The sequence below is a fragment of the Pollicipes pollicipes genome, unplaced genomic scaffold, assembly GCF_011947565.3.
Source record: "Pollicipes pollicipes isolate AB1234 unplaced genomic scaffold, Ppol_2.1 Scaffold_4740;HRSCAF=5597_pilon_pilon_pilon, whole genome shotgun sequence".
Taxonomy (NCBI): Eukaryota; Metazoa; Arthropoda; class Thecostraca; order Pollicipedomorpha; family Pollicipedidae; genus Pollicipes; species Pollicipes pollicipes.
Genome location: NW_023596545.1, coordinates 32,120,719 through 32,145,035, shown reverse-complemented (window position 1 = coordinate 32,145,035; position 24,317 = coordinate 32,120,719). Strand labels below are relative to the sequence as shown.

General features: G+C 53.7%; 1 protein-coding gene across 1 annotated transcript in view; it reads left to right on the top strand.

Moving 5' to 3' along the window:
- Positions 1 to 228: 228 nt before the first annotated feature.
- The window catches only part of LOC119098216 (homeobox protein araucan), a gene marked incomplete at its 3' end in the record, with an annotated part of 29,082 nt that continues 4,993 nt past the window's right edge, over positions 229 to 24,317 (top strand). The window contains exons 1-3 of the mRNA XM_037221142.1: positions 229 to 284; positions 6,613 to 6,832; positions 15,527 to 15,636. Coding sequence (XP_037077037.1) covers positions 229 to 284; positions 6,613 to 6,832; positions 15,527 to 15,636 — 386 coding nt within the window. The remainder of the gene's footprint in view (positions 285 to 6,612; positions 6,833 to 15,526; positions 15,637 to 24,317) is intronic.

The window sequence follows — 24,317 nt, the reverse complement described above, 5'->3', positions numbered from 1 at the left end:
TGGCCAGTGGCCTGTGACGCACCGCCCCGCCGGCTGACCGGCCGACCGGGCCGAGCCGGGCTCGTGCGCTCGCCAGTCGGCGGCCGGTGTCAGGGTGTGTTGCGGAGCGCGGGTGCGCTGTGTGTCGGGTGGTGGGCGAGTGTCGCTACGGTGGACAGCGCTACTGGGCGCACGGCCGGCAACGCCGCCGGCCGGCCGCCGGAGCTGGCCGCCACGGCCACGGCCGACATGTCGGCATACGCCCAGTTCGGCTACCCGTACACGACGGCGACGGCCCAGGTGAGGCAAATGTCCGTCGCGCGGTGTCCCCGACGAGACAGCGGTCCGTCGCACGTTATCCCGGCGAGACGGCGGTCCGTCGCACGGTGTCCCCGACGAAACAGCGGCCCGTCGCACGTGTGCCCCCGACGAAATAGCGGTCCGTCGCACGGTGTCCCCGACGAAACAGCGGTCCGTCGCACGGTGTCCCCGATGAGAGAGCGGACGGTGGTACGGTGCCCCCGCGAGACAACAGTCCGTCACACCATGTTCCCGACGAGATAGCGGTCCGTCCTGCGGTGTCCCAGTGAGAGTCGTTTGTATAGCATGGTGCTGCGTGACACGAAAAGGTCCATTGGACCACTTGCCGTCGAACTAGGAAGACCCAAACATAAGCCCATAGTTCGTACTGATTTGGTGGTGGGTTCACTGTTGACGTAACAAACGATGCCTGAGGAGGCTACGAAGGTCTCTGAACAACTTATTTCCTTGATTTTTAAGTTATCTGATTAAATGCAATGCGTTCTCCGACTCCACACAAGGCAGTTGATCAAATGACTCATGCAGCCATCTTTATTTCAATAATTTTAAAAAAACCTGATTACCAACGCCTCACGACCAGACCATCAACCAAGAAAACCAGCGTGCGACAACGCCACCACGCTACCGGTTGCAACACGGCCAAGACACCACAGACGCACATCAGGGGAAGGAGGTACAGACGTTTGACATACTCTCACTCTCTCTTTCCTCTCTCTCTTCCTCTCTCTCTCTCTCTCTCCTCTCTCCTCTTCTCTCTCTCTCTCTCTCTCTCCTCTCTTCTCTCTCTCTCTCTCTCTCTCTCTCCTCTCCTCTCGCTCCCTCTTCACGAATGCGGCGTCGCCGGACGTTAGTGCGAACGTTGGTACACAGAGCGGCGCCGAATTTCAAAATGCTCACATCTCACCCAAGCGAACTGTAAGGAGACCTCAAAAACAAGACCAGACATACATAGTTTGGATCTTTAACTTCTTGCTCGTAAAGGGGACCCCACAAGGACCCCTATCGCCCTCCCCTCCCCTTCCAGACTATCTTCCTCGCACGCCGCGTAGTGCCGCTACCAGACAAACACCGTAGGAAACCAATCCTAGGTTAGCGGGGTACAACAATCCGGTCGAAAAGGGGGCATCCACACAGTTTAGTAGTATACAAAAGCCGCCAAATGACGTCAGTGTGGGCTTGGATTGAATCGGGGATAAAATGAATTAACATATTAATATCCTATTGTCGGGAGGCCGAATCCACAAGCAAGCCTTCATAACATTATACTTTTTTTAAGTAGCCAACAACGTGGACGCATAAACCAAGTACACTAAATTTGGCACTTTGTCAGATCAATGAAAAATCTGGGGAAATGAATTACTTGCTTAGAAACCTTGTGGCCTCTCCAGGCGGGAAACCTTTGTAACGTCCATATCGTAGCGTCCAGCGCTCGCACCATCCAAAATCGCAGTGCTTTCTCAGGAGCTGAGCTACGACCGCTGCCACACTTGAAACCCTTCTTGCGCTGGAAGATGATGCATTACAACTAAACAACGGCAGGCAGAAAAAAGTGGAGACTAAGTTTGAAATCATAAGCCTCCATAATCGAGCTGCAGAAAAATTAATTCCTGCTGCTAGCTTTCTGAAGGACAGAGGCCTATCGCCGGCCCGTTCAGCACACGCCCGCACCGACAAAGTTTCACAGCGCTTATCTTAGCTTTTTACAGTTACAGTGACTCAGGCTGAGGCCGCAGGGTGACGTCCAAGCGGGGGAGCCGCTTGATATTGGTTTATGTCAGAGCAGTGAGCGAACAGCCCGGCCACGACCAGACCAATACCTAGCACGACAACTGTACTGCACGACCAGGGCCGGAAGGCGGATGGCCGAAATACCAGGCCCACAGCTGGCTGCACGACCAAGGGTGAAGCGATGCCGAAATGCCAGGCCCACAGCTGTGCTTGCACGACCAAGGTTGAAGCGATGGCCGAAATGCCAGCCCACAGCTGTGCATGCACGACCAGGGTGAAGCGATGCCGAAATGCCAGCCCACAGCATGTTGCTGCAGACCAAGGTGAGCGATGGTCGAAATGCCAGCCCACAGCTGTGCTGCACGACCAAGGTGGAGCGATGACCGAAATGCCAGCCGACAGCTGTGCTGCACGACCAAGACGGAGCGAATGCCGCAGTACCAACCGCAACTGTACTACACGACCAAGATGGAGCGAACGCCGAAGTGCCAACCGATAACTATGCTACACAATCAATGCCATATCCCCCTGAAGCTCCGAAGGGGCCCACAACTGGCTGAACGCACGCATGTTTTCAACACAAACGCCAAAGCTAGATATCTGTGGGCCTCCAGGCAATCCGAAACGGCCGTAAGCGTTATTGTAGTGACCACGATCAAACACAAATAATTATTCGCTGATTACGAGAGTGCTGGTGAAAGATGTTTTAAGGCGCATTATGCTGTTTGGGGATCCCACAACTTTGCCGGGACCCTACATATCCGCTTGTCGGAGGCCTTTGATCGCAAACAGAACTTCCACGTTGCCCTTGATTCCTATGCATCTGCTCGGAGGCCCCATGCTGCTGCCGGGTTCCCACATGCTAATTTGCCGGGGAAAGCTCTCCTCGGATTCTCTCCACGCGGCCAAGAGGCTCTATACGCTGTTGTCGGGGCACTATTTATTTTACGTCGTTTGCTAACCTTCCGTAGTGCTCTCGGTTGCTCAGGGGCCCTTCATATTGGTCTTGGGTTCTCTCCACTTGCTTGGATAGCCTTACCGAGACAACCGATGTTCAGGGGCCTCTGCCTTGGTATAGGGCTTTTATTTGCGGAGGAGCCTACACTGTCGTCGGGGCCCCTATCTGTTCAGTTGTTCTGACACGCTTCGCCGCTCAGCGGCCGCCACATCGGTCTTAGGTACTTCGTATTTGCCGGAGGACACAAAGCTGTTGTTGGAAGTTTTAAGGTTTACCCAATAGGAGAGGGTAGGAAGAACTAGATTAGAGAGTTGTATCATACATTGTTGTTATCAGAGAATTATATCATATAATGTAAATGTTACTCAATCGTAGATAAATCTGGAGGCATTTATTGGTGTCTTCGTCTCACCAACCGTCGGTTAAATACTTGCACACCATAACTAATAAGAATAGTACTAAAATTCTTACATCTCCGGAGAGCTAAACGTTCCCTCCGCTGCATATGCGGCTAGACATGAAAGTCACCCTAGGGCAATTGCATCACGTGGTGGATGAAGTTATATTGGTGCTTGTTTTTAGCTTGAGGACGTTGCATCGCAAGCAAGCTGAATGCGTTACGATATGTAAACAAACTACGCTCGTCTGCTATATCAGATGTCACCGCGATTGCGACCTGAGAATTAAATGCATGCCCTTTTTATCGGTCAGCGTTCGCTTTAAAAATTGCTGCTGTCCCCCGCTTTCGGTTGATCAGATAAGAGTTATGAATCTGCATGGGTGGTGTAATGCCGATTTTGTTGACTTAATGAGGATAAGCCATGACAGTCATGTTAGCAATCATTGACAGCAGATGATCAATGACATCATTGTTGGTACATTGCATCGCTAATGTAGTGCGGCCCATAACAGCTGGCACAAATAGCTCACCCGACATCTTGGAAAATGACTCGCGCCAACCCGAAATCTGGAGCTATAAGCCACTATATGTTTTGTATTCGGAGATCACATCCCGGCTGGACCACCCGACACACAACGGCGAACTGCCGCACGCAACGCCGACAGGGAGACTCCCTCTACGCGCCCGAGCAGCACCTCTTATACCCCTTTTCAAGCCCACCCGCAAACACGATCGGCGTGCGAATCGCACGCGCCAACGCGTCCCACCTATCGCGTCCATGGGCGAACGCATCGCCCTGAGCCGTGACCGTTTCCCTACGTTAACACTGTCCTGTGGCGTGATCTATTGCTGCAGATTTTCAGCATACGCGGTACAAGTACTTTCCCACAACTCAGCATGGCATTCAGAATAGTCTGGCCATGCCGTGAGACCCTAAACACACATTTTAACAGACCGCCAGAGTTTTCAAGGTTGTTCAAATTGGGCTGTGCAGCACTGTGTTGTCACGCTCACCCCAAGATAGCTGACTCGTGCGGCCTGGCCGAGTAACAACGACAAGACAGAGCGCGCTGCTGCACGGTCGGCTGAGTAGCTCAAGACTGCCTTTTACGGGCCGCAAAGATCCAGAGGAGAGTGTCCTGACTCCAGCTGTACCTCATACAACCGAGACGCTCTCGATCGTTCAGGGACCTGCTACTTTGGTCTCCGTTTTGCTCGTTTGCTCGGAGGCTCCCGCGCTCTGGCGGTCGCAGTACATGCTGGCCTGCCGGGGGTCCTCTCAAGCGTTCAGGGGCCAACTGCACTGCGACCTAAGCTGTCGGTTCCTTCATGTTAACCCCGCCCCCGCTTAAACCCTACCATGTTAACCCCGTCAACCCCGTTAGGGAAAGAGTGGGGATACGACCCCACCCCCGGTTTTTGTGATGTCTCACGGCATACGCGTGTAAAAGCACCACAATTTTTGTCAGCATCTGGAACATTTAATTGCTCGTGTTGTGGCACCACAACTGTGTCTCTAGCATTTCTGGTTTCTGCTGAGAAGCGATGCTTTTTAACAGCACTGCACGGCGATCCGCGCCCAGCAGCCAACGAATCCGCCGTGCACGCGCGGCGGGCCGGCAAAGGTCACATTAACGGAGCCTTGTCCTACATCAAAGGGTCATACAGATTGGTGTTAGTTTTTGTTTGAGTGCTCATGTAGGAGAGTCACCAAATAGCAGCCATTTCGACACGAATGGTGCGGCTGCTGTTACACACGCCGCAAAACACGTGCTGGTGGTGCTTGTAGCACCTTTGGTGTCCTGCCTTTCCCATTGATGTATCTTTGTGCATCCATGCTCAAATGGCAGTCAATGTCCGTGCTGCTGGGAACAGTCTGAAGACCTGATGCAGCAATGTCCGTGCTGCTGGGAACAGTCTGAAGAATTCCCGAACTGTCGGCGCTCAGTTTACGTACACACGGTGCCCAGAGACATAGTTTTACATAATGAGTTGAGGGGCTGTGCACTGAAAAATAACACGGCCTCCCCCCCTCCGCCGAAAACGACAACAAATGGGCTCTGTACGGATTTTGCGCACTTTCTTCTCAAAGTTGGAGGGGTGGGGGAGGTCTGGAGCCCAAATTGAGGGCTGAAGCCTCCGCTTTTCAACTGAGAAGCAACCTACGCTCTAAAATGGCCCAGTTCACTAAAAAACAGTAACTTTCCGTAGTATTCTCTGTCACTGGCAGCTGCTTCAAGCACTGTTTGCTCCAAAATAGAACTTGCATAAAATGCGTGCGTTTAAAAAGGTAGCAGCACGGTGCTGCAATGGCAGAGATGTTAAGCTTATTTGGTTAAAAAACACAACTTTCGGCACCACTTATCCAACGAATTTGCGACCAGCATAGTCTGTCTTTGAAATATTGGTGTCCATGGTCTTCATTCGCCCCTGGCGCCCATCTTGCAGCCCGACATCCAAACTATGTTTAAGATGGTAGTTCAGACGATTTTTTAGAAAACACCCAGGAGTATTCATGATAAATCAGTGCTATTTTTACCTGATGAATCTCGTTTGCTTTTTGCGCAACGAGTTCAAACAAAACGGATTTACACCCTCAGATTTCGAAATTCTGTGGCAGCTTTTCGTCGTTTTATGTCTCAACTGACCGTCGGAGCGCTCGCCCTTTTAAAAGTTTAAACATTTGTAAATGACACTCATAGGTACATAAAATGCGATAAAACATACCTGGTGATGAAAAGCACCAGAGATGAATTAATAAGATCCATGAATGAGGACGAGGTTCTGGTTGGAAAAGCTTTGGGGATGAAAGCTCAAGCTCACTCTAGATATTTGTAAGTTTCCCCACGGTAGTGACCTGTGTGGGACGCCTGCTGCGTCACAGTCTGGTTTCGACCGGCACAGCGCGCCGGTGTCCGCCCTGGTCCCCGCTGATCGCCAATCCGGCGTCCTACCCCGGTCCCCACTGATCGTCGATCCGGCGCCCCACCCCGGCACCGCGCTGATGGTCGATCCGGCGCTCCACCCCGGTCCCCGCTGATCGCTGATCCGGCGCCCCACCCCGGCACCACGCTGGTGGTCGATCCGGCGTCCCACTCTGGCCCGTGCTGACCGCCGGTCTAGCGCCCCACCCCGAGCCGTGCTGACCGCCGATCCAGCGCTCCACCCCGGCACCACGCTGACCGCACTGTTGCTGCCGCCAGCTGCTGACGCCGGGCACGCCGAGCGCGGCGGCCACGTCGTGCTGCGAGTCGGGCCGCCCCGTGGCCACGGACCCGGTGACGGGCCAGGCCGTCTGCTCGTGCCAGTACGAACCGGGCCGGGCGGCGGCTGCCGGCGGCTACCCTCGGCTCGGCGCGCCCTGCGCGCTGCCGTACGGCGCGGCCGGCGCCGACGCCGCGCCCTACCCCAGCATCGGAGTGGACTCGTCCTACTTCCCCGCGTTCGTGAGTAGCCTGTGATGTGAGCTGGCTGGTGACAGGCAGGGTCAGAAGCCCGCCCGTCCTCGTCGGGTGTCCAGCCGGGTACCGAACTGCGACTCGGTTCAGCCGCTCCCAAACTCTCCCCTGACTCGGTTCAGCCGCTCCCAAACTCTCCCCTGACTCGGTTCAGCCGCTCCCAAACTCTCCCCGCGTCTATCACGGTGAATTCTTTAGTACCCTACCGGTTTAATGCCAAGCGGTGCGCTGTACCACGAGAGAGCGGGGTGTTTTAAGAAAGAGGCTTCATAAGAGAATAAAGTGATATTAAGATGACTCGAACTGTGCCTTCATCCATAGAAAGTTTCATACGTATTTGGAAGAACACTTTTCGTTAAAAGCATATTTGCTTGCTGATGTGTCAAACTACTATAAGATTAGTTTGTCATTTTGTTACGAACATGAGGATGGATGGTTACAGAACTTATCGATTCGATGGTGTTCACCTTGCATCGCCCGTTGCTATAATCAGGATATGCCCACATGCTTCTGTGAATTCTAGTTCCTGAAATTTAAATGATGTTTTTGGTCTGTATGTTGTACTCTATTTTTCTGTCTTTTTTGCCAATAGGCCATCAATAAAAGTGACAGTTCACATGTATTCAATTTAATTAGCAGGCTTTCCGCCATGAATCGAGCACATACGTGTAGGCGGTCCATGCTCGCATTAAGCCGCCATCATGAAATCGGCGTCATAACAGGCACCGTAACCTTTCCTGGACCAAAACATCGTTGCCCTCAGGTGGTACCCACGAAGCAGCTTCTCATTTCAGCGAAAACCCCATTAGTTAGAACGTTAGACAGACCTCCCTACGTTCCATTTGGCACAGTTTCCGCTGGGCTATTTAGAGACTTCCTCTGTGCACACGGCGTGTCGTTTTACCGACGACCTGTTTAGCGGAGCGACTCTTAAGCCGTCACATTGGATTCCCAGCCAGAGTGGCATGCCAACTCTCGATGCCCCGGCAGGTCTGGAGACACATCCGCTGTTTTGACATAACACCTCCAGGTGACCCACTTTTTCCATTGGTCCACAGCTCAAGACCGTGCTATCGCTAATGTCGCTCTCTTTTTTTTTCTCTCTCTCTCTCTCTCTCTCTCTCTCTCTCTCTCTCTCTCTCTCTCTCTCTCTCTCTCTCTCTCTCTCTCTCTCTCTCTCTCTCTCTCTCTCTCCTCTCTCTCTCTCTCTCTTTCTCTCTCTCTTTCTTTCTCTCTCTCTTTCTTTCTTTTTTCTCTCTCTATCTCTCTCTTTCTCTCTCTTTTTCTCTCCCCCTCTCTCTCTCTTTCCATTATAGCTGGGTCGGATGTTTCCGAATAGCGTGTGTGTGCCGCAATTCTCTCGCCTGCAAGTGGAAACCTTCGAACAGATACCGCGAACTGTGTCTGACATCGTCCAATGGTCCATTTGCGCTCTGGTAAATGAACTGTGTCTGGCCGATTTCAAACCGACAGCTCGCGCCAGTCTCACAAACACGGAATTCCGAGGGGAGGGGCATGGGTCGTGTTGTGAGGCAGTGTTGTGAGCAGCGACTCCACGCCACGGTGCCTGGACGCCCTCTCTGGCTGTACTGGGCTCACCCGTCACGCATCGCGGCACTCCGGCGCTTTCTCTGGCTACAGTGGGCTCGTCCGTCACGTATCGGGATGCTCGAGCACCCTTTCTGGCTATAGTGGGCTCATCCGCCAAGCATCGGGACGGTTGGACGCCCTCTCTGGCTACATCAGTCACGAATCGGGACGCTCGGGCCATTTCTCTGGCTACAGTGGGCTCATTCGTCACGCATCGGGACGCTCGGACGCTCTTTCTGACTACAGTCGGCTCATTCATCACTTATAGGGACGCTCGGGCCATTTCTCTGGCTACAGTGGGCCCAATCGCCATGTAACAGAACGCTCGGACGCCCTCTCTGGCTACAGTGTGCTCATTCATCACTTACAGGGACGCTCGGGCCACTTCTCTGGCTACAGTGGGCTAAATCGTCATGTACCAGAACGCTCGGACGCCCTCTCTGGCTACAGTGGGCTCATCTGTCACTGCCTCGCTCGCGGCCTGCACCATTCACCTCTGTCGCGCCCTTCCCCAATCAAACTCTCTCTCGTCACGGCAGAACGGTGTGACATCGTGTGCCTGGGACGTGTGTGCTTTGCAAATGCTTTTTATTGCTGGTACATACATGTTTCGGATGCACCAGGCCTTACACCGGGCTGATCCCCCTATATTGTCATGCTTGAAAAACGATGATTTGTGGTCAAAGACCGCTTTGATCGATTTGTGACCTCAGCATTGCTGCTTACGAAGCTGGAAAGTCGCTCATGATGACATTTTAAGAGACGTTTGCCTACATTTATGCATCTTAACATATCTGCAATGCCCTATGGTGTGAACGTATATATATATATATATATATATATATATATATATATATATTACGTATGCACAAACTGATCCCATTCTACGTACACAAACTTAAGAAAGCTAGATACAACAAAATCACCTGGTAGCTTCCACGCGACGCAACCTTTCGCGTGAGTTTGTATTCATCTATGTTTGACAGTTTACATAAGTTTGAGTTCTTGAAAAGTGTATCTTATTTCTGTTTTTTGCGCCATAAGATCAGCCATTCCATTCTTTACGGCTCTACAAGTGCGTTGTACGGGCGACAGCATTCCAAGGGAGTGTGCCACGTTTAAACCATACGCCATTTTGACAGTTTGTCTACACCCAACCATTCGCAGACGTTCTACAATGCTGCGCCAACCATGGCCGGCAGCTCCTTGTGACAATGACCTAAAAATATTATTGTAACCACATCGCTCGTGTCAGGACTGAAGGTCGCTTTAATACACGGCTGCTTTGCGCGCAACTAGGCAAGCTTGTCACTGGTTGGTAAGCTGTTGCTGGAAGTTGGCCAATGGCTATCGGCGATGCACAGCGTGCAGTGCGCAGTCGCGGCGATGGCAGACGCCGGCGTGATGCCGCCCCGACAGCACAACACGTGTCAACAAACTATCAGCTGACTCAGTTCACACGAAACGACGTACTGTGTTCTGCACACAGCTGTTTTCTCGTGATTTTGCCTGCAACAGGTATGACTTGACATTTGCGTGTCATTGACGTCAAATTTGGGCGCATTTGGGCAGGTCTTGTTCTTTTTGCGGTAGCATGCTGTGCACTGGTGCTTTAGGCTAAACGCATTGATACATGTCAGTGACTGGTTTAATGAGGGCAATTGTTGGGAGCTTATGAAACAAAGTTACAATTTTTTCTCTATTTACATTTCAGTAGCCGATGTGTTCGCAAAACTCCCAAAAATCATAATCATCTCTTTAATGACACCGTGTGATCACATGGACCGCACGCTACTAGCTGGCGAATTCAACCTAATGCATTAATGGCTTACAAGCGAACGCATTACGAAGAAGTGTGCTGCTCGTCATGAAAGAAGCAGAACCACAAACCAAAACATGCATGTACTGCCACATATTTGTTCAAGGACATACGAAAATTCCACCCCCGCGCGGTGTCGTATTTCAAGCTGGCAAGAAAAAGTCAAAAGATCGTAACGATACTGAGCACTGTGAACAAATTTTGATCAGTCACTCTTTAAGTCCGATTAAGTGTGGGTTTCTGGTTTGGCTCCCACTGGTCCTGATTTGTGACTAGGCTGTGACTAAGTCCTGATCTGACACAAATTTGGCCATGAATCATGAACCATGTTAGTAAGGTAAACATGGGCAGAGGGATGTGTCTAAGAGTGTGGAGTGGGGCAGGGCGTGCCGAAATGTTGGTTTCTCTGGTGCCTTAGCCCTCGCCCTGATAATGCAAGTCGATGCGACCTCCTAAGATTTCTTGAAGACGGCTTTTTGAGAAATAGTGCAGTCGCGCCCGGATTTTCGGTAGTCTATGGGGCACCTATTGCGCGTGTTTTTCGGCACCAAAAATGCGTTTCTTGGTGTGGTTTCGGAGCAGGGGCGATTTTTGAGGAACACTGCACGGTGATCTATGGCCGGCTGACTGGGGGGGAAGGCAGAGGGAAGGGCGGCAAACGGCGATGCTGCGGAACGTGCGGCGGGACGACATTGTGATATTAACGAAGTCACCCATTGTAGACATATGGTCAAAACACGTAAAGCTACACTTTTTGGGCTGTATGCTTTTAACTATATAAAACTATATACTTTTATTCCCACAGCTAAACAAGGAACACGTTTATTTAGGTTTCCTGTTGCCATGAGGCATGACATTGTACGCATGATGCTATAGATCTGGAAAGATGCGATTTCAAACACTCGTGATCTCGCTCCATGCAGACAGTTCGTGGAGTTCGTTAGGTGCATATGTACTGTTTTCACATTAAAATGATCAGTAACTCAAACTGTATGATACGCAAACGTCGTTAAGACAAGCGAAGACGTGCAAGAGACGCGTTACATGCATGCATTTGTGTTAGGAGGGAAAGAGAATCTGTCGCAATGGTCTTATTTTAAACATCAGTGCTGTCCTCCACTCCGCTGTCTCCGTCTTGATCTGTACTGTAATCTCTAGAACCTATCGTGTGTACCTAGAACCTATATTATGCCACAAACTCCTTAACTCACTCAGCCCTTAGCTCTCTTAGTCCTTAGTCCTCCACTCGCTCTGTCTTCCTGTTGCCTCCCGCCCTGTTCTACCATCTGCTCCCCTGGCCTACGCTATGATCTCCTGCCCTGTCCCAACCTGCTGTCTCCCGTCCTGCGCTCTTCTACCCTGTGCGTTTCCACCCTGCCCCAGCTACTGATCTGTCCTGGCCTGCTCTGTACTGTTCTGTTGCCTCCTGCTCCCCGGTCCCGTCTTCTGACCTGTTATGGCATGCTCGGTTGTAGAACACCCTCTGTGGAGGCTTGGAAGGGCCGTAGAACTTACCCCTTTCGTGAGTGCACTGCCGCCACGCTATTTGCCCTGATAAGGGGGGGGGGGAGGGGTACTGCGCTCTGCCTCCCCAAATCCTTCCTCCGCGTCCCGTTTTACTTAGGTGTCTACAGTACCCAGGTGCACCACCCATGTACCTAGGTGCACTACTTCCGTGCTCAACGTGCGTAATTATTTTGTGCACCAATCCTGAGAATACAGATTCTGAGGACGTGGGTAAAAAACTTCTGCACTTTGGTAGCATTTCAGCGCATTTTTGCCCGCGGTGAAAGTTCCAGATGTACTATAGTAAATACACTGTTCTGCCAGAACATGCACTGTTTCCATGCCACCGCCGCATTTGTGATATCATGCAGTAAATCGTGCCTTCTTGCTTTGTAGAATGAAATGCCATGATAGCACCCATTGGACGCGATGTGCAGAACTTTCAAAAAACCTGGCAATTTGCAAACGCTTTTCAAACACAATTTTCACTGCATGGGATGGGCCACCTTAGACACATTCGAGAATGCTGAATTTCGTGGCGCGGCGTAACACAAGGAGCACAAATAGAAACTATCAGCCCTCTGTGATTTTTTTCCTGTTTAATGACGACAGTCTAGTAAGCTTTATTGTCAACTGTGACATTAGACTAGATAACGAGGTGAGGTTTCATCGTTAATAAGCCCACGGATTTTCCCCGTCTTCAAAAATGTCATTGTTCATGAGTCTCTTCCAAATTCCAACTAACGTAGCAGCCCGTTGCAGTGCGGCATGGGAGTTTCCAAACCTCAAAAATCGGTAGTCGACCTGCAGCATTGCCTCATCAGCGCCGGAAATAGTTTCAGCGTGCGCCGCCCCCGAACATCCTGCACTGCAGGACGAACAGACCCGGCGCTTGGGGTCTGGTTTAGATAGCCGGCGCGGGAAGCTAGCGTACCGTCACCCTTTGTAAGTTATGCAACGTGCATCGTTCATGGCTGCTCTTCAACGCTTCGTAAAATCGAATGGTGTTTCAACAGTTGCTCTCGTTAGTCCCACGGTTCATAAGCGTTTGAAACGGGGTGACTACGTGTCCGTCACATTTTGGCCGGGGCAAGCATGCAATATTTCCATTCATCAGTGGCCTAGAATGAGTTTCTGTCTGAAGCGCATATGCATCACATTTTAGTGTTTATGTAATATCTGAAAATAGTGCTTAAAAGAGTGCCTAAAATAGTGCGCAGTTACAGTGCTAGAGTTTCCTGCCGTTCATCACCTTCCTACTACCTATGAGTCCGTCCTTGTTGGCTCTCTACACGGAATTTTCATCCTTTCTTTCGCCAACTCTATCTCTCTCATTATATTCCTCACCATTTTTCTCAAAATCCACTGTCGAGATCTACCTTTACAACAGTGGCATGTTTGTCCCAGAACATTTTTTGATTGCTAAAATGTGTTATAACCATACGTTATAACCCCGGTGCCATATTCAGGGGGAATCCAGGCATGGTTCGAAATACCCAACCCTCCTCTTCCGCAAATATAGACTCTGTTCCGTTCTGCCCGACCTCTTTCCTGCCTCCCACGTTTCACAACTTTCCTTTGCCTTGTCCCCGCCTCTCTCTCTCTCTCTCTCTCTCTCTCTCTCTCTCTCTCCTCTCTCTCTCTCTCTCTCTCTCTCTCTCTCTCTCTCTCTCTCTCTCTCTCTCCCTTCTCTTCTCCCTCTCTCTCTCTCTCCCTCTCTCTCTCTCTCCCCTCTCTTCTCCCTCTCTCCCTCTCTCTCTCCTCTTCTCTCTCCCTCTCTCTCTCTCCCTCTCTCTCCTCTCCCTCTCTCTCTCTCTATCTCTCTCTCTCTCTCTCTTCTCTCTCTCTCTCTCTCTCTCTCTCTCTCTCTCTCTCTCTCTCTCTCTCTCTCTCTCTCTCTCTCTCTCTCTCTCGCGCGCGCGCGCTTTTTCTCACCGTCTGTCGTCCCACCCCCGGTCGTTCAGGCGACCGTTCCTGTAGTCAGCATCCGCCGATTACTCGGCGGCGCTCGCTCCGGGCCCAAACCCGTCCTCATTGTCTCGGAGCCCACCCGGGTGGCCTCCAGCGCCATTCCAAGATGTCGCCACCCCCACCCACGCCGCCGCCGGGTGAGGCACCCTCTCCCGCCAGCCATCCGGACGCGGTGCCACCCGGTCCCGAGCCTGCCCGGACACGCCGTCGTCGGAAGCCGTACGCAGTGATTTATGTCCGCCTCTCAGAATGCAGTCTGTTGTGGAACAATACGCGGCGCAGATTGATGTCACGGAACCGGTGAGCCAGCGCGGCGGGCTGGCGTTCGGGCGGGCTGACAGCGGGCCTGCCTCACTGGAGCACCAGCGCCAGCTCCACGATACCAGGGTCGCAACATCAGCGCCGGCACGGCGAGCACCAGCACCGACACGGCGAGCACCAGCTCCACGATACCAGGACCGCAGCATCAGCGCCGGCACGGCGAGCACCAGCTCCACGACACCAGGGCCGCAACACCAGCACCGACACGGCGAGCACCAGCTCCACGACACCAGGGCCGCAGCATCAGCGCCGGCACGGCGAGCACCAGCTCCACGATACCAGGACCGCAGCATCAGCGCCGGCACGGCGAGCACCAGCTCCACGATACCAGGGCCGCAGCACCAGCACCGACACGGCGAGCACCAGCTCCACGACACCAGGACCGCAGCATCAGCGCCGGCACGGCGAGCACCAGCTCCACGATACCAGGGCTGCAGCACCAGCACCGACACGACAAATACCAGTACGACACCAGGACTGCTGCAACAATGCCAGCCCAGCCATAGCAGCCCTGACACGGCAGCACCAGCTCCAGCGCCATGATTACCAGCACCACCAGAGCGCCAAGGGCCGCAGCACCAGCACGGCAACGTCAGCCCCAGCGCCTCGACAGCAACCGCGGAGCGACTGCACCACACCGAGGTCGTCGCTGACGGCTGGCTTTTGACAGCTATCGGCAGAATGCAAATAAAACTAATGGTAATGGACCATAAAATGCCGAGGCTGATCAACAGGGCGATTAAGCCAATTAAGGGATCAGTGCTGCGAAGGGCCGTGGCACAAAAACACACACAGACAGTCGCTGTCTGTCCTCCCCTGGATCCCAGTTATCGCGTGAATAAATACGACTAGGTGTTGATAGCAGCACTTAGCGTGTCAGCAGGGGAGGAGGAGCGGAATTAAAGCGTCGGGGCTGTGAAACTGGGAACGCTGATGCTGCGGAGATCAACTCAAAGTGGCAACGTTGCTGCAGATGAGGAGGTCGGGAGCAACATGGGCCGCTGCGTTAACACGCATCAATTATAGTTATACTCGGCGATCGGGGAGCACACCAAGAAGCCTGCCTTTGATAACGCACTTAGCTTTAAACCGCGTCGAAGAGCACTCCAAGGGAAGCAGTGCTTGTAATCGCCAAAGACATTGGAAGCCCAGCCTCACAGTCGTCATGTTTGCTTCTTTCGCCCCGCAAATATGCCTTGCTGACAGCAGGGCGACAGACACACAGGCGCCAAGATGATGCCTCTTCGTGCACGTCTCAAGTTCCCTGTAGTCACACAACATCCTGCGCCCATGGGCTCAGATATGCTTGAACTGAATGCCGAGGAGGAGGGGCGGGGGGGGGGGGCAGAGGCAGACCATTTCCTGTTCTGCCTGTCCTGCGAGGTAACCGGGGCATCAGCAGACTGGTCTCGGTGAGGCGTTGGACCGGGCGCCGCTCATGCAGCTGTCATCAGTGACATCCGTACCTCCGGCAGGGTAACCCGTACGGGCTGAAGGAGTCCGGCACGGGCGACATGCCGGTGTACAGCAGCATCGGCTCCAGCCCCGGATACGCCTACAACCCGTACGACCCTTCCCTGTACGGGTAAGTCGGCTTCAGTCTTCAAACCTCGTCCGCTTGTCTGGAGGGAAGTGGCTCCAGGGAGAGGGCGGAGGCTGTGACCCAGCGATGATGGATAGATTTTCAGGGAGGAGTGGGGCTGAGGTCGCGACCAGGTCATGTCAGCATAGTGTTCCAAGGTCATGACCCTGAGCCCCAGGTAGGGTCGCTCAGAAGCTTCTCCGGTCGGCGAAGGCAAACGCGACCGTCGCTTGCTGGTTTGACTCGGTGGCCTTGAGCCCGCCTAGGAGCCCAGGTGATGTTAAGACTCGGTGCTCGTCGGTCCCCTCGGGAGCACGGCGGAGAGGCTGATGGTGGAGGTGCTGAGGTCGGGAGTTGGCCTGTTTCGGCCTGGGACGACGTGGGGTGCGGTAGTCCTGTCTTCGTTGTCTGGGTACCTAGTGCACCAGCAGTTCGGACACCTTCAGGACTTCCCAGGGCGCCTCTTGGACAATATGGGGCCTCCTCACAAGGTCGCCTCCAAGGGCAGTGTCGTATTCAAGAGAAGGCGCACAGAGGGCAGGTGGCCCTTATCAAACTGTTACATGTATGGTATCCAAGCAGCATCCACAATGGGGGGCCTTCTGATGATGAAGCAAGGGGTCTCACTTTCCTAAAACAGGGCCTCCTGTTCCAGAAAAGGGGGCCTTCTGATTCAGAGCGGAGGGCCTCCGATTCACGAAGGGGCCTACAAGTTCACGAAGGGGCCTACAAATTCACGAAAGGGCCTGCAAATCTAGCCAAGCGACCGCAGTATCGCAGCACCCTGATATGGTATCGCGACCTTCTGATGTGCGGTTTCCTGTCCCAAATATGGGGCCTCCTGAACATAGAGGATGACTCCTTATGCAGAACAGGGCCTCCTAGCTTGTAACGGGGGCCCCCCGAGACAGTCAGCAGAAGGCCACCTCAACGTGACATTTGGATCTACTAATCTAGAGCATTGACCTGATCCATCAAGATAGCCTCATGATCAGAGAACGGGTCTCTTGAAGTAGAACAGGTCTTCTGACCACGATTTGTTACACTTTGTTACACTCTAGCTCAACTGTGGGGACCTCCCTGGCCTGAATTTTGGAGTCTGGCCTGAGTTTTGGCAAAACATCGTCTTCAAAAAAGGAGCAAATGGATGTACCTATGAGGCTAGTGGGTTGGGACGAACCGTGCCGGTGCAGCAAAAGTTAACCTTTTGCCACAGGATTCTGTCATCGAGCCTGAATTAAAAGATAGGATGGTGCAAGGGTCAGGATGCACACAATCTCAGCCGAGCGTGGGTTCTGATCTCATGGGGCAGGCAAAGGGGGGGGGGATCACGTACCCCTTTAGATCCCAGGGGTCAAGGAGTCCGTGGGACCGATGATTAATGATCTGGGCTAGGTTTTCAAGCTCTACGAGAATTGTAGGATCATACCGTTTTGTGTTTTGGACGTGAGATGAAATAATCCGTCGATTTGCGTTGCTGGTCGTGCTGTACAGTTTAGAGAAGATATTGCATACAGATGGTTTTGTGTGGAAGGGAGGTCCAAGGGTAAGCATCCACCCTTTGTCGACGACTGCAAAATGAAGTCGCTGAGATGCGAGGAGAAATACAAATTTGGGGCAGATAAGGTCGTTTTTGCCGATGTCATTGACCTTGCTAGTAAAAGTCTGGAAACTCTAGGGCTCCTAGGAGGAATGGCTAGCGATAAAGAATCCAAATGGGTCATGCATTTTGACATAAGGTCACAATATGCAGTAGCACCTTGCCTTCTGCAGGTGCATGACGTGATCACAAGTGACAAATGAGGTTCAAACGTAGCCGGTAACTCCCCCGCCCCCGAACATAAACCTGCATGTACGTACATCCCAACCCTATGGACATATGGATTACAATGCTTTTCCTCGCTCCTTTGCTGCCATGTTTTTCAACTCGTTCAACGATGCGGACCACTTGAAGTATCAGGGATCATGCCGACAACACGTCGTCCTTCCGCAGTCTCATGGCACCAGAAGTAGCGCCCACGACGCTCAGCAAACCATGCTGAGCACGTAACGCTCCACAATCAATGTAGAACGCTTAATCACCGCATTTGAGTGGTATAGTAGCCAGCGCCACAGCCAGGACCACCATCATAGGACAGTCTTATCAGCCGAGGACTACAGCAGCATCGTACATCTCAAGGCCGCCTGGGCACGCTACCGATAACTACCCATGCATCTCCAGTAGAGCCTGGCCACGCATCTACTACTCATGTAAGATCTCTCAGCGGTAGTCAGACACTAGTGAACTCGGGGTAGGCAGGTGGAATGGTGGTAAGAGGGCAGCAAACTCGTTTCAGTGAGGTCGATGGTCGGCTCAATGACAGACGGAATCAGCGCTATGAGTCAGAGCGACACACCGCAAATGGAGGTGCACGAGCAGTTCTATTAATGACCGGCTTTAGTGCCGGAGACAGGATGTGAGCCGGAGGGGGGGGGGAGGGGGACTCGCCTCTGGCCTCGAGAGCCAAGCTTATCACAGCGAGCACGTCTGTTTTGCGCGTGATCGATCCCTTTTCCTTTCGGCGGTCGCGGTTCGGATACAAACAGGTCGCAGAATGACGACCGGCGGCCAACATACACCCAATAAATTTTCCCATTTTGTAATACCCTGGTCACAATGGGCCGCGGTGTACATCACGACAAAGTCGCCGTTGATTTCGGTTAACTTTCGAGGATAATGGACTTAAATTGCCCAATCTGATTGGTGATCAGCCAGTGATTTCCAGCCATGCCGCTTGTAAATAACCACGCGAATACTACAGCGGTGAACCCCCGCCCGTCAACCTCTATCCTATAAAATGTCAATGATCATCCAATGCCGAGGATGCCGATCAAACCCGATCAAACCCATCTATATAAATCGTGAAACCTGTGTGGCTCCATCAGTTTAGTCTCGGCGTCATCTCCATGATGCCGCGTGATAGTTTTCACGTCTGTTATGGCCTGCCCGCCACGCACCGCCCGATACTTCTGATTGGTTGTAGTTCCTGACGCGCCTTTTCAGTCCAGTATCGATATCCGGTCCAGAACCCGGTCCAGATTTCGGCTACCCGAGTCCAGTGGCCGGTGCAGCAGTCCTCCTGCCATTCCAAGATGGCGGAGGCGAGCACGCTCCATCGGCCCTGAAGTGGGGCCGAGTAATACAACGTACAAGCTAGCAGGGACGGCGTAACAAGGGGTTTAAGGGGGCAGTTGCCGCCTGTCTGCCTGCAGGGGGCAAGAGTATGCTTTTGTCTTCCCCTCAAAAATTGGCGGGTCGTTTGCCGGGTTTTCCTCAGCTAAAGGCATTGTAGCTACATATGGAGCTCCGAAGTTCAAATCAAGTAGGCCCTCATAAATGAGCCAGACAGTAATACATCGGGCTCAGAACACCCTTTGCTACCACGACAGACCCGTTTTCTGGGTCCTGAGGTCACCTGTACGGATAAAGTAGGCAATGCGCTAGAGCAGGAGGCCCAATGTTGCGTTAAGGAGGTCCCGTTCCTGGCTCTGGAGGCCCCGTTACAAGCTAGGAGGCCCCCGTTCTGGTTTGGGAGGCACCCCCTGTATTCAGGATGCCTCATTTCTGGAACAGGAGGCCCCTTTCATCCGTCACGTGGCCATGGTTTTCGATGCCCTGTTTTGAAGTAACGAGACCCCTATCTAAATTTGGAGGCTCCTTCGTGCATTGTAAGTAATCTGTTCTGGATTAGGAGGCCCCTCTTTGCATCAGGATGCCATTTGCTGAAACAGGAAGTCCTGTTTTAGGTTAGCGAGACCCTTTCCTGGATATTTAGAAGGTCCCCATTCTAGATTTTTAACCACCGATATCTATTTGATTGGATATGATGCACGTAACAGTTCGGTCATGGGCTCATGCTCTCGGTACCGCTCTCTCTCTCTAAAATGGAACACTGCCCAGCAGACTCGCCCTTTAAGAAGGCCCCATTTTACCCAGGAGGCCCTTGGGAAATCCTGTCCCCGACCCAAAACCCGTAACGCCGTCCCTGAAGGCTAAAGCCGCAGTTAGTTCATCTTATCCACCTCACACATCAGCCGCACCATTAAGACTGTCAGTGCCTACTGATTGGACTGATGTACTTCTGTAAATAGGGTGATCACTCCAGCAGCTAACATTGTGTTTTTTTCAGACTTGATCAGTGTAAGTCCGTGATTTGTCTTTTGATGGGTCCGGTAATGTTCCAATACTTTTCATTCCTGGTATTGTCACTGCTGGTCTCCTGGTCTGGTCTCCTGGTCTCCTGGTCTGCCGGTGCGCGGCTGGCCCGTATCTGGGGCTGCTGGCTTCCAAGGATCCCATTGCTCTTAACAGGACATAGTATTAAACACCGCCGCGACAACGGGTCGGTACTGCTCAAAATTTGGTGTGTTCAAATATTGTTGACAGCTGTTCGATGCGACAGTTGCCGGGAAAGGGCACTATCTTTGATAAAATCGAAATATCCAGGAAGGGTAATTCCACTACGCGCTGTGATGCGTGTTTGTTACCAAGTCCGATGCGCATGTGTCTAACCTTACAAAAAATGAGGTTTAAGAAAATGAACGCAACGTTGATCTTTTCATACATGTCCGACCGTGAGGTGGCCTTAGAAAGTGAATTAGCTTTCCACAGCATTGCTAAGATGTTCCTGTCTGAAACACCGAGACCCCTTAGCTAAATTTGGAGGCTCCTTCGCAAATCGTAAGTAAGCTGTGCTGGGTTAGCAGGCCCCCTCTATGCATTGGGACGCCATTTTCTGGAACAGGAGGCCATGTTTTAGGTCAGTCATGGGTCTGGTAACTCGTGAGCCTTCCGGCTTGACCGCCGCCGTCGGAGGAGCGTCACCAGGGTGTGTTGACTCGAGTCTGCCGGCTGGACTTCCGTCGTTGGGAGGGGCATCACCAGCGTGTGCTGACTCCAGTCCGCCGGCGTGACTGACGCCTTCAGGAGCGTCACCAGAGTGTGCTGACTCGAGTCCGCCGGCGTGACTGACGCCTTCAGGAGCGTCACCAGCGTGTGCTGACTCCAGTCCGCCGGCGTGACTGACGCCTTCAGGAGCGTCACCAGAGTGTGCTGACTCGAGTCCGCCGGCGTGACTGCCGCCTTCAGGAGCGTCACCAGGGTGTGCTGACTCCAGTCCGCCGGCGTGACTGACGCCTTCAGGAGCGTCACCAGAGTGTGCTGACTCCAGTCCGCCGGCGTGACTGACGCCTTCAGGAGCGTCACCAGGGTGTGCTGACTCCAGTCCGCCGGCGTGACTGACGCCTTCAGGAGCGTCACCAGGGTGTGCTGACTCCAGTCCGCCGGCGTGACTGACGCCTTCAGGAGCGTCACCAGAGTGTGCTGACTCCAGTCCGCCGGCGTGACTGACGCCTTCAGGAGCGTCACCAGAGTGTGCTGACTCGAGTCCGCCGGCGTGACTGCCGCCTTCAGGAGCGTCACCAGGGTGTGCTGACTCCAGTCCGCCGGCGTGACTGACGCCTTCAGGAGCGTCACCAGAGTGTGCTGACTCCAGTCCGCCGGCGTGACTGACGCCTTCAGGAGCGTCACCAGAGTGTGCTGACTCCAGTCCGCCGGCGTGACTGACGCCTTCAGGAGCGTCACCAGGGTGTGCTGACTCCAGTCCGCCGGCGTGACTGACGCCTTCAGGAGCGTCACCAGAGTGTGCTGACTCCAGTCCGCCGGCGTGACTGACGCCTTCAGGAGCGTCACCAGGGTGTGCTGACTCCAGTCCGCCGGCGTGACTGACGCCTTCAGGAGCGTCACCAGAGTGTGCTGACTCGAGTCTGCCGGCGTGACTGCCGCCTTCAGAAGCGTCACCAGAGTGTGCTGACTCGAGTCTGCCGGCGTGGCTGCCGCCTTCAGGAGCGTCACCAGAGTGTGCTGACTCGAGTCTGCCGGCGTGGCTGCCGCCTTCAGGAGCGTCACCAGAGTGTGCTGACTCGAGTCTGCCGGCGTGGCTGCCGCCTTCAGAAGCGTCACCAGAGTGTGCTGACTCGAGTCTGCCGGCGTGGCTGCCGCCTTCAGGAGCGTCACCAGGGTGTGCTGACTCGAGTCTGCCTCCGGGTCCGTCAGCAGCGGCTGACCGCCAACGTTTGCGATGAACTTAAGGGGCCGTTTGGAGGAAGTACAGTGACAGGGCGGGCGGGCCGCTCCCCTGACACTGACACTGGTGGCATTAACGTTAACCGGGCGCTGCGGTGAAGGGTGATGCATAAAGCAACTTGACTTTAAACGAATGCAAGCTCTTCCATGCATGTTTGCAAGCATTCTCACGTTCCTGAGGACGATGTTCGCTGTTTGTTGTAGGGTCAGTTAAGTAATCAATATGGCCGCCCACCGACGCGTCGGTTTCGTACAAATAAATCATAGCGAATGCATTTTAATTAGGTGATGATCACGCGACATGCAATCGCAGCGTTAATAATGACGTTGCATAGCGCGAAATGCATACAGACAGTATTGGGGCGTACGGATATGCGACAAGAGTGCAGGAATTTGGCTCCTTTTACAACTTTCGCATCTTGGAGGTCGTTTAAGATGTTTCAGAAACATTTCAAAGGTTTTTCGATTGGCGAACAAAAATGCGGGCAGGTCAGGATGAGCGGCGGCATCCTATTCTTTGTTGCTAGCTCACTGTTGGCACTATTTATCAACAACTTCAGATTCCCTGTGATTTGGAGCGGTCTGGCCAGACATATCGATGATGTAAAAACGCACCTCAGCAAACGCTTGGCTCTCTGTTACCAGAGCACACGTTTCCTCATCTGGACAAGTGCAAGAAAGGCGGTGCCGATTAAATCAATTCATTATGCTCACCCTAAATTGCATTGCAAATTGCATTACAATGCAATTTAAGCGTGGTGACGGTGTTGAGCGTGCTGTGTGGGAATTTAGGTTGAGGCAGCCTGCCCGAACAAATGACGCCGCTTTCTCTCTGAGTGATTGGCAATAGGTCAGCAAATGATATTGAAGTCATCAGTCGATGCCACTGCGCGGACACCCGCTCCACTGTGGCTGGGAAGTGCCATCGCTCCGCTACCACCCCATCGACTGTGTCGACCTGCGTGTTCTCTTGCTGCCGGCTCTGTCGCTACACCTTCCCTGTGATCGGGGCGTCGCTATGGGCCTACTGAGACGTTAAGCATTAGGGGAACATCAGCCGTCACAGGCAGCCCACCTCGGGGCCATCACCGGCAGCCACTGGCCACGATGAAAATGCTGCCTCTGTGCGCGCCTCCTCCACGTTCGTGCGCTGTCGGTCCCTGGGGAGGCCGGGCCACCTCCGGGCCGTTGACGATCTGCGAGCGGCGCGCGCTGCCGGTCCCCTGGGAGACCGGGCTACCTCTGGGCCGGTGACGATCTGCGAGCGGCGCGCGCTGCCGGTCCCCCGGGGAGGCCGGGCCTCCACCGGGCCGGTGACGATCTGCGAGCGGCGCGCGCTGCCGGTCCCCCGGGGAGGCCGGGCCTCCACCAGGCCGGTGACAGTCTGCGAGCGGCGCGCGCTGCCGGTCCCCCGGGGAGGCCGGGCCTCCACCGGGCCGGTGACGATCCGCGAGCGGCGCGCGCTGACAGCCAGATGGGACGGGAGATGCTCTAATGGGACCGGCAGCCCCGATGGGCTCCGGAGATAAACGCCGCGCGCGACCCGGGGCGTGTCAGAGCGGCGCGCCGCCGTCGCGCTGCAGCCGGAGACGGCCGCAGCCAGACGTCTGCCCGGGAGTCGATGACACGCAGTTGTCATTTCCGTCGTGTGTGAAGACGCACGCGCATCCGCACACCCGCCAAACGTGTCAGCCTTGTTGGCGACGTGATGATAGTAGGTACTGTAGCAGCAGCTGCTGTCCGGCAACGCCAGCAGCGGCGTGCTGCTCGCAAATGCCCTTAATTGATCCGACCACCTTTGCCATCGAGCAGCGCTGCCTCAGTGTAGCGTGTGGCCCAGTTGACCTAAATCAGCCAGACTGCGCCATACTAACAGAGCCCAGTGCTGGCTGACGGCTGTTTTTATACCACCGGCCTGCCTGGCCAGACTAACCCCAATATTGGTGAAGCTGCAGCTAATCGTAAGCTACGCCAAAGGTACTCTGCAAAGCTAGCAAATAAAAACAGTCGTGCATCTAGACTAATACCTTTTTAGTTAAGATGTCATCGTCCTCAGACACTGTCAAGGACGTACAATTCATTCCACCGTGGTAATGTGTTGGCGGACCGGCAGCCACAAGGCGTGGAAGCTCGTGTGGCCGAGCTGTACCCACTTTGCTGCCGTCCAGCGTCGGACCCCGCTTCGCCTGCTCGTGCAGTCGTCTGTACACATTGTTTACAGCCCGACTGCCGGCTGCTTACTGCGCCGCGTCACGCGACTGGAGCCCGGTCGGCGCCGGTGGTGCGTGTGTGTGTGTGTGTGTGTGTGTGTGTGTGTGTGTGTGTGTGTGTGTGTGTGTGTGTGTGTGTGTGTGTGTGTGTGTGTGTGTGCGTGTGTGTGTGTGTGTGTGTGTGTGTGTGTGTGTGTGTGTGTGTGTGTGTGTGTGTGTGTGTGTGTGTGTGTGTGTGTGTGTGTGTGTGTGTGTGTGTGTGTTCGCGGGAGGACATCAAAGCTTGGTCCACTTCATGCCACTTCGAACCCGGAGACGTGTCTGGCGGGGGACGGGCAGTCACATCAAAA